A 10,249-nucleotide genomic window follows, 5' to 3' on the forward strand; every position below is an offset into this window, starting at 1 on the left:
TTAGAAAGTTACAAGAACTGATTGTAGTATGATTATTAAATTTCCATAGACTATACTCTTCACAATAAAAAAAAATGGTAAACTTGACCCATGCCATATAGAGACTTTAGTTTTCATTTCAGTTTCAAACTGAAATAACCCTGTAGGGATAAAAAAAAATAAACCCACACATTGTAGAATCTGCAACCAAAGACATGAGTCCCTTTTATTTTAAATGTTTATTTCAACTTTTCAAAGCTAACCTTGATAAAACATGTCTTCAAAGTGTTGCTCATTTGGAAGAAGAGGTAGGCAGATGATGGGATACCAGTTTGCAGGAGTGTCAGGAGGAGTCTGGGTAGTGGCAGGATCTTGTATTATGCAGGGAGCCTTTTGTCCAGGACATTTCCCTTGAGGACAAGGAAAGATGGGAGGAAATTCTGGAAGATGAGGCCAGTATGGCCAAAGGACCTCTGGATTATAAGGAAGTTGGGGATAAAGAACTTTCGGCTCTTCAGTTGGAGGAGGAGCTATTGGAGGTGGATGAAGGAATGGGTAGAAGGGGAAGCCTTGAACAAGATCATCTGCTGCTTGAAGATAATAGAAGTCAAAGGGCCCCACGGGCGGAACCACGGGCCCCACGGGAGGAACCACGGGCCCCACGGGAGGAACCACGGGCCCCACGGGAGGAACCACGGGCCCCACGGGAGGAACCACGGGCCCCACGGGAGGAACCACGGGCCCCACGGGAGGAACCACGGGCCCCACGGGAGGAACCACGGGCCCCACGGGAGGAACCACGGGCCCCACGGGAGGAACCACGGGCCCCACGGGAGGAACCACGGGCCCCACGGGAGGAACCACGGGTCCTGTATGTTCGGGACACAACAGGGACAGTGGATGGCCTTGCCAGAGTAGAGGTAGTATGTGATTTCCACCCTGTAAAGCAAGACAGAATGTTAGTTTAGGGAGAGTTACTTTATTCCTGTTTGCATTTAGCACTCTCTCTATTAAACAAGTTTGAAGTTAGCCCTTTGTAGTAGTATAAGCAAAATATAACAAGACATGCATGACTGTCACATTTATCAGCTTGAAGTACCTGCTGAATAATGTTGCAACCTTTAAATGGAACAATCAGAATGAATGTTATTGAGGTTCCATATATCCTGTAGCCACATCTTGGAGGAACCATGGAGAGAGGTATTGGGGGTTCATTTGCTGTAGGGGAAGAGAAGTTACATCATTATGCAGTTCTGTTAATGTATATTAAAGTGAAAAATTACTACCTTGCACAACTGAAAGTTGTGAAGCCTCTGTTCCAAGTGACCTAAACTTCATGTGGTCATCAAAACAATGCAAATATGCCCCCAAGTGCTCCCATAACTCCTTGGAGGCTTCATCCACATCCGTCTCCTGGGACCAGCCTACAATAGCAAAGGACACACTTGTTTTTAAAGCATACAGACTATAAGGGGTGGGCAGCTCCAGGCCTCGAGGGCAGGTCTCCTGCAACATTTAGATGCATCTCTACTGCAACACACCTGAGTCAAATAATGAGGTCATCAGCAGGACTCTGGAGAACTTGACTGCATTTAGGAAGTGATTAAACTATTGTATTCAAGTGTGTTGGACCAAGGAAACATCTTAGAGTTGCAGGACACAAGCCCTCAAGGACCAGGATTGCCCACCCCTGCCACAGTTATGGTCCTCTAAAACCTGAAGTCCTAACAAGTGTAGTAGCTCATGAAGCAAGTAGCAAACTACTGTGCTTGGCCTGGTTTAACCACACGAGTTTGAGGCAGTGAGCCATTTTAGAGGGGAACATACAAACTAATTGGTTAATTTAGTTAAGTGAATCATGTAGTGTCAACTAGTGTTTCAGGATCATACATCACAACTTCTGGCAAGCTGTTTTAACAAATTTGGTTTCGTCTGACTAGGCATTTTGTCTAGTAAAATATAGTTAGAGACATCTTAAGTCGCTAAAACGTCTAGTCATAAGACAATTTGAGATATCTGGAATGTTAGGGCGGCAAAACCAAATTTATGTTAAAACTGCTCGCCATGCACAACTTACTTACACACACCATAGAGACCTTTACTAAACAAAAACAAAGAATATCTTTCAAGTTACTCGTACAAGAATTCTCTGCTTCTCAAACGTACTCCACATTATAGCAGCAGCATTAACACATACCTGCGAAGTCTGCCTGATAATCAGATTCGTCATCCGATAATTCATTAAATGACGACTTTTTGTCGATATCCGAGCTCTCAAAAACTTTCCCAAGCACAATTTTTTCTTCTTGGACAATAGCTGTGGGAGAATGGACATCCTCTCTCTTCACCACTGGTCTCTGAGATTTCCTCAGTCGAAGGCAGTCCGCAAGCGGCACCATACAACACATTAGAAAAACAGCCGCAACCAAGCAGACTGGGGGATGGTCCTTCCGTCCCACACCCATTGTTTTCTGCTGCCTAACAATTGTGACGCGGTACTGTCACCTGCTATTTAACCCTTAATTAATTGGCCACTTAAACCCAGAGCGGCAGGTGCTGCAGCAGTCAATGAAATGTCGCGGGACCTGCTGCACTGTAATTAGCTGAATAGATTACAGTTTATCAGAGGTAGGTGGAGTGTCCAGAAATTGAACTCCAGTCCAGCAGAAATACTTCATCATATTTCTATTGAAATAATGAGAGACGGTGGAGTTGATAACCAAGACGAACCTGGGAATTTAACATCTTCACCAATGCCTGGTGTCGCCCTACACTAAATGTTAATCTCCTAAAACAAAACTTTCTCCACAATATTCATGCTGCTGCTCAAAGACTTCTGGAAGTTGGTGGAGATGACTGATAGTGACAAAGCCTTCATACATGGGTGCCTTAAAGATCTCTAATGTGTGAAGGTCAGATTCCAGTAAACTGTCGTTGCATCCCAGTGAACTAGAATACCTTTGAAACTCTTGAAGATTTATTACATAGTGGTACAGTTCAGGTGTTGTCTGGACATTTGATCACCTCGAAGCCTTCTCAGAATACTATATTATATTTCTGATCAAGAAATGGACATCTACTGAAAAGAATGTCCATGTTCTGTGCAGTACACCCATCCATGAACTACATCAGTGCAGAGTAAGCCTCTGCTAAGTAAAGCCCATGTCGATATTATTCAACCACGAATCTGGCCCTGAGGCAGACATCTACAAAACGTGGTTCGTATTCAGTAATCTGAATGTGAATATGGTTCATAATAATTTATAATTGTATTTTTGCCAATTCCTCAATTTCTCTGGTTATTTAATGCAATAACTTTAGCATACTCGTCCAACTCCTCAGGCCTGATTTTCTATATTTGGCCATACACGGGGCTCCCTGAACCTTTAGATCTTGATATCAAACCTGATTCGCCTAGCCTATTCAAATGGGAACCCAAATATACCCTAACCACATTAGCATGAGCACAAAGGAGATCAGACCGCTTTCATCTGTAAACCACACAGATGGTTTACTGAGCCATCAGGATACATGAATAACAGTATCAACGTGATTACACATTGACAAATGCATATAGAAATTGATTTCATAAATTCTGATAAGCAGAAAAATACCCATGGTTAAGTTCATGCCACCATCTCCTTACAAGGTTCAAGTATGGTGGAATTTACCTGACCTCTCAGCTTCTCTCTCGACAGCAACAACATATTTAAATTATTCCAGAAACATGCTTAAAGTTTTATAAAAAAAAAAAAAAAAAAATTGAGATGTTAATCTGTCCTCCTTTTTGTTTCAACATTTAGGCATGCAGAGATACAGTCTTTTTGGTCTTTTTAAATCCATCATAAATGGAAACACTTTAGCCCAGCTTCACACAGAAATTGTTACAATGTTTTATTAATATTCATAGCTTCCTCCAACATACGTAAATATAAAAATTATTCAGAAATCCTTCCAAGACATGGTCTTAATGGTATTTTCACAACAATTATTACAGATCTTAATTGGTTTATTTTTGATACGTTACCTACGTCTCTGACAGGTACACTTAGAATTCTACATGTGGCTCGTTGGTACAAATAACATTTTTTTTTCCCCATTCACAAATATCAATTATATGAAACAGGTTTAAAGACTACAATAATCAATGTTAAGTCTCCCCTCAGTGGACCACTAATTGTCTGGATGAAATCAGCAGTAGTATGAATAGTACAAGAACATAACAGAACAGCCTAAACTGTTGCCATGGATCCCGCTCTGGCGTCAGGGGCAGGACGTCTCTACGGAGCGAGGTGAAGAGCGATGGGGGGCATCCAGTCTGTGCCAGCAGTCCTCCTGCCTTCAGCGCAGACCTTCATAAACATCACTTCACAGCTCAGAGAGAAGCCCACCTCGAACCTGGAGACAGAACGAGTTGGTGTGGGTTACACGTTTCACCTCGTCAAAATTGACCTGAAACAAAAGAAATTCAGATGAAACGTACAAGGAGGGGCTTTCAGCTCCAGCCAGGATTTGAAAAGTAGGGTTAGGAGTGGTGATGCGTTCTTGTGTTCATGTGAACATTCATCTTCATCTCGTTGTCCAGGATTTGCACGAGTTGCTGCATGGAGGGGAGGTGACCCGACTCTAGTTTCGACCACACTGGCACGTCTACAAAAACAAGACTTTGAATGTGGCTGAATTTTTCTTATGCTTGGAGCAGTGGCACAATAACAAGTAATAAATATTGGTTACATGTAGCTCCACACGTCATATATAATAATGTATTTTCACCAATAAAAGTCTGTCAAGATCACACAGTCGAACAAGAAGTTAAGATTATTCTCTGAAGCCATGCTGGGAAGGAAATGCTCACCGTTTAATGTGATTTCAAACGCTCCTGTTGACATTAACTGGTTTTCAATCATATTGCTGAAGAAGAACACCATCATGCAGGCATATATCTGACAAGAACAACAAAAACTGGGTTAAGAAGTCTGAACAAAAAAAGTTAACATGAGCTATGGTTGTTATAACCCGGCAGCCATTAGAGAAAATCCACAAGAAATTCCAATTTAAGCATTTAATTCTTGTTTAAAAAATTACAATAACTCAATCTGCATGTTGAATAATGCACGGTTCCTAACTCTTATTTGTGTTCAGAGCATTAAGTCATCTTTAGCCCATTTTAAAGACGTATAAATGCCGAAAGTTTCAATGAATTAATGACATTCCTGCAAGTGTCGAGCTTTAAAAACATAACCCACAAAACAGGAGACTAGAGGAAGGAAGAGGGACGGGAAGGCCAACAGATGGATGGGCAGGCGACTGACACAAACCAGATAGATTATCATTTATTTGAATATTGATAACAAGTATTATGGACAGAAAACTGAAATGTAACAAAGAATGGATAAATATTTTCATGATGGACATAGATTGAAAAAACAGACAAAGTAATAAAGATTTGTTCATTCAGAAGGCTTGATAAATCGATGGAATAACATGAACTTCTTTTCTATACTATTTTATCAGATTTGGACGGATTTGTTCATGTCTAACAGAGTGAAACCTTTCACAAAACGCTCTCCTGATTGCATTAGAGCATCTGGTGTCATCAGTGAAGCTGACCTCAGATTGATTAGTACCTGGTCAAAGCAGATTAGTGATATGTTTTTTCTATATCTATATCTGATGCAATGTTTACAGGTTATTACCCATAACAGATACCAAACACTGTTGCTATTAAACTTTCATTTTTATTGCATAACCAAGGAAAAATAACTACAGAATATTCTGATGCAAAACACTCTCTGGTGGGAATATCAATGACCCTGGGGAAATCAATCTAAGCAATACTGAACTTTAAAAACATGCAGAGCTCTGCTAGAGAGCATAAAATGAAATTGTGGGACCTTTAGTTTTCTTACAATTGCACATGTACACCCTGACACTATTTTTTTTTTCAATTCTAAATATAACCCAAGAGATTTCTGTAATAGTGCAAAAAACAAACAAACAAACACAACAGTGCAGCTGAATCAAAGGGCAGCACCCCCCCACACACTAAAATCCCATTAGTGTGTGATTTTAAAATGAAACAGAAATCCTCACCTTATTTTGCTGGCCCCACTCCCAGATTCCTGGGGCTTGAACACCAAAGATGGCAAATGGGTCCCTGCCGATTATGATCAGTCCGATCACCAGCAGTTTGAACATAGACAGGAAGGACGCGACATGTCTGTGGAAATAAGATATGATCTCATCAGAAACAGAACACAACGCACACTGGGATGATGTTATAGCCAACGCCTGAACAATCAGGAAATGTAGGCAAAATGTCTGTCCTACGTGTGGACAGTCTCTCTGCCATTTATTAATTTACATCATTGAGGGGTGGGGGAACTGAAAGTTACTCACACTTCCCTATTGTCCATTTAAACATGTTCTACTCTTAATGTTGCCAATCTTTGGTATTGCTACATCAACCACTGGAAGTCCTACTTGGACCACAGCCATGTGCTGGAAGCCCTGAACTCTGCGCAGGTATGCAAGAGCTCTGTTACAGCGTTTTATGAGTAACCTGCATGGATCATTACCTCATGTTATTCTGTGCTGGAATGCACAGCCAGCATATCTTCTATGATTGATAACTCCATGCATTTTCATTTTTTCAAGGTGTGGGGCAGACAAAAAGTAGAACATTAGTCATGTCTATGAAGAAAATACAGAAATGTTTTTTGTGTGTGTGTGTATAAACGCCTCAATAAAAATAACTTGAAGGACTTTTAGGTTTAAGAAATCGGAGCTAAAAAACATTCCATTTTGTATAGTAAATGAGTAAAGTCATATTTTCTAGTTGACCAAACTTTAGAGAATAAAAGAGTTAATTTACAGCTATGAGACCAACCCTGGAATCTTAAGATCTGAGCTTAACCAAAGCTGGACTCTACAATCTGTGCAACTTCTAACATTTAAAAGCAGAAGTGGTAAAACAAAAACCTATCTGAAGCGATATCTTTCTTGCTGTGACATATGCAAGTGACAAACTTCACAAGAATTCAAAGAAATGATGTGTGGAGCATTGAAGCATGCGACAAGATATTTAGGAGAGTCGCCTCTCTTACATGTAGCCAATCTCTTGTGTGCTCATTAAGTCAACCAGATGAAGACCCAGGAGTCTCGGTAACACTCCCTGCTGGACTGTACACCAGAGGTTGCACAAAACCAGCCTCCCCTCAATGCAAATATAGTCCAACTCCAATGGGACCGAGGTTTCACGGAGTCTGACTTTGTTTCTTCCAAATTATTTCTTGAAAAAAAAGAAACTTTCCACAACCGATGACATTTAGCCATCTGTTACACGTGATATAATAGTAAATGAGCATCCAAGGGAACTTCAGTTTGTTAAACAAATTATACCTGATTCTCGGCTGGACTTAATCCACATATAAACCGCTAGCCCAGTGGTTCCCAAAGTGTGGGGGGGTGCAGTGCTATTACAAGGGGAGAGGGGGGGAAGAGGAGTAGCGGTATGGATGAATGACAAAAACAAACAAACAAAAAACACAAAAGTGTTTCACTGTAAAGATAGTTTGTAGTGCGTTTTGTTGCAACCTGAAGTGTGAAATAAACTTCAGTGGAGTTTGAAAACAAAATATATGTATAGGTTTATGGTTGAACGATGTGTGTCCCCAGTTGATTTTCTTTTTTTTTTTTTTTTTGAGGGGGTTGGGCGGTGGGGGTATTGTAATCCAGAGGGGGGCCCAGAAGAAAATCTTTGGGAACCTCTGCACTAGACAATGGCTGTCCCTTACCGATAGATGGGTATAGGAAGGTAGTTCTCCCCTTCAATGCGGATGTCTGGGTACCGCTGGTACAAGGCCTGCGTGTACTCCTCAAACACCCGCTTGTACCCTCAGGAAATGCTGCAGGAGGAAAGGAGAACAGGTTGTACAACTGGAAAAACTAAATTTAAGTAGCCAAAACAACACAGTTATCAGCATTTCCTGGAAGATAGTACTTCCACTTTATTGCAGAGAATAAAATGGCTTTTTATTTTATTCCCGAGCAGCTGAATGTTATAAAATGATTTTCTCTTTTCTTCCAAACATATTGTGGAGTCTGAGGCACATTTCACATGTTCCTGATTTACCGGCACCAACAAGTGATTTCCTTCCTGATCTTCCAGAAATTCAGTCATTTAAAGAAATGGCCCTTTTCGTCAAATAAATGAACAATAACAAACATTAAGAACAATGCTCAAGTATATTCAGAATTTTCCTCATGTTTTTCTGTCTGCAGTCAGATATTTAATTAACTGCAGCTAGTTTTTATTTCTAAACACCTGTGGAAGCTGAACATTTAATTTACCTGTAAATTAAGCCAGTGTGCATATTTCATTTTTTTCCCCAATTGCTCTCTCTGCATAACCTTCCTCCACTCAGTTTTGAAAGGAATCTTAACAAGTTAATTTTTGCTTAACTTGTTGCGATTTGTTTCTCTCATTGAGAACATATGCAGTGCAGTCGAGGGACTGCTTATAGTCATCAAGACTGTCAAAAATCATAATTTGAAATTCATTAAAAACACGTTTTCTCTGCTTGCTTAAACTTTCTAAGTGATGAGTTGATCTGAACAGTGGCATCAACTCCTGTCATATTTTCTCATTTAAAGAACAGATAAAAGGTATTTTATGCATCATTATACCAACTTGATGTGCCGAGTATATATGTGAATATGTTTATATATATGTTTAGAGTAAAAACACCAACCAGGTGAAATTGTGTGTCCAGGTATAACACCGTGTAAATAATGCAAATCAATAGTCATTTTTTCTAACGTCCCGTTTGATGTTTCTATACAAGCAGCTTTACTGAGAAATGAAGTTTCACAATCTAGACAGACCTGTTTCAGACATGTAATGCTCTGTCAGAGGCATGATGTGAATTTAGCTGAACACAAATGAAGTGGAAATTCTACTACCAACACACATTTGTACAAAACTTTAATATTGATATTCATAATGGATATGAATAGAACCACGTTGCCATTTTTTATAATGTTTAATTACATTAACATAGTCTGCACAGAAAGACGGATTTCCTTTTTTTTTTTATAAATATTTTAGATGTTGGTAACCAAAGTTAACTTGCAAATTGCTTTACAAATGATTCAAGTTCAACTAGGAAATGTTTCTTGCGTCTAATTTGCATTACGTTTATAAATCAACACTGCTGCTTGTTAATCTTTTATTTAGCGGCACGGCTTTGACCGTCTTCGTTTGAGGTTCACTGAGGAATTTTCTACCTGTGCGATTCAAACCAAAAGTTTTGAATCCCACAGGTTCACTCACCTTCGGAATGTAGTCTGTACCTTACGTGCATTAGACAAACATTGTTTATCTAATCCACAGACAACAGGGCGGTTCTTAGAGGATTTAACATGTTTCACTGCGGAAGTGGAGCCATGTTTCCGACGTGTGCGGGAGTTATCAAATATTTTACTTCCACAAATTTTGTTTCGGCGTTTTTGTACGAACACACGGTAGCGGACGCTCTCCTTAGTTACCGTTTATCACCTGCACACAAACTAACTGACATCTCATTTGCTTGTGTCCGTACGGCGATGTTAGCTGGTTTCTTTTAGCTAGCTTGCAATGACTCGCCAGATTTCTTTTCTCGTCGTCTGCTTACCAGATCTGAAACTTAAGCAGAGGTCCCGTTGCAAATTGCATCTTCATCTTCTTTATGCCGCTGCTGTCACCAGCCGTGGAGCAGCACAGCGAGAAAACCCCCAAAACGAGGAGCGAAAAGCGCAACCACTTCATGGCCATAAGGTCCACGGTTGCTTACCTCTGCTCTGCGTTAATCTGTAATCTTTTTTTCCCCTACTGTTCAAACCCCGCCTTTGCTTCTTACTCGCGACTTGCATTCGGGTGGTCAGAACGCATAGAGCACCCCCTATTGGTCTGGTTGTGGATATCACTTTTCAACGATATTGAGTCCCGAGCACTCTGCAATGGTTACACGGACGCTTTTAATGGACGTTTTCTTTTAAAATATTCGTGATTTTAGTTTAAGATTCATTAGATGTGGATTGCGTTTATCTTGTAAGCTCTCAAACACCCTTAGTTTAACACTTATCTTCACCCTTGGAACAGCACTTCATAATGGCCTTGCTACAGCTGAAAATGTTCTTAAAATGAATAACTTTTCAGTATGGCTTGGTCACATAAGCTTATATAACAAACTTATTTTCAGCAATTAAAAAAATATCAGTTAAGGTGTTA

General features: G+C 40.2%; 2 protein-coding genes across 2 annotated transcripts; both read right to left on the minus strand.

Annotated features, from left to right (window-relative positions):
* Window positions 1–174: 174 nt before the first annotated feature.
* LOC122840826 lies at window positions 175–2,517 on the minus strand. Its single transcript, XM_044133558.1, has 4 exons — window positions 2,177–2,517; window positions 1,266–1,403; window positions 1,079–1,197; window positions 175–918 (listed from the first exon to the last, which is right to left on the minus strand). Exons 1-4 carry the CDS (start codon window positions 2,442–2,444, stop codon window positions 238–240), a joined length of 1,206 nt encoding a protein of 401 aa, XP_043989493.1. The 5' UTR covers window positions 2,445–2,517; the 3' UTR covers window positions 175–237.
* A 1,343-nt stretch (window positions 2,518–3,860) lies between these two features.
* On the minus strand, window positions 3,861–9,916 carry LOC122840827 (thioredoxin reductase-like selenoprotein T1a). The gene is made up of 6 exons (XM_044133559.1): window positions 9,654–9,916; window positions 7,776–7,886; window positions 6,073–6,199; window positions 4,835–4,922; window positions 4,463–4,629; window positions 3,861–4,377 (listed from the first exon to the last, which is right to left on the minus strand). The coding sequence occupies exons 1-5, from the start codon at window positions 9,791–9,793 to the stop codon at window positions 4,505–4,507; spliced, it is 591 nt and encodes a 196-aa protein (XP_043989494.1). The 5' UTR covers window positions 9,794–9,916; the 3' UTR covers window positions 3,861–4,377; window positions 4,463–4,504.
* Between the last annotated feature and the right edge of the window lie 333 nt (window positions 9,917–10,249).

Source organism: Gambusia affinis, linkage group LG12, assembly GCF_019740435.1.
Source record: "Gambusia affinis linkage group LG12, SWU_Gaff_1.0, whole genome shotgun sequence".
Classification (NCBI taxonomy): domain Eukaryota; kingdom Metazoa; phylum Chordata; class Actinopteri; order Cyprinodontiformes; family Poeciliidae; genus Gambusia; species Gambusia affinis.

What these genes read in the sequence shown, in the direction of transcription:
- LOC122840826 (XM_044133558.1), bottom strand. Translation starts at nt 2,444, where the DNA reads ATGGGTGTGGGACGGAAGGACCATCCCCCAGTCTGCTTGGTTGCGGCT. An exon ending in ACAACTTTCAGTTGTGCAAG is followed by an intron (nt 1,198 to 1,265) that starts GTAGTAATTTTT and finishes CTTCCCCTACAG; the next exon opens with CAAATGAACCCCCAATACCT. An exon ending in GTTGCAACATTATTCAGCAG is followed by an intron (nt 919 to 1,078) that starts GTACTTCAAGCT and finishes CTTGCTTTACAG; the next exon opens with GGTGGAAATCACATACTACC.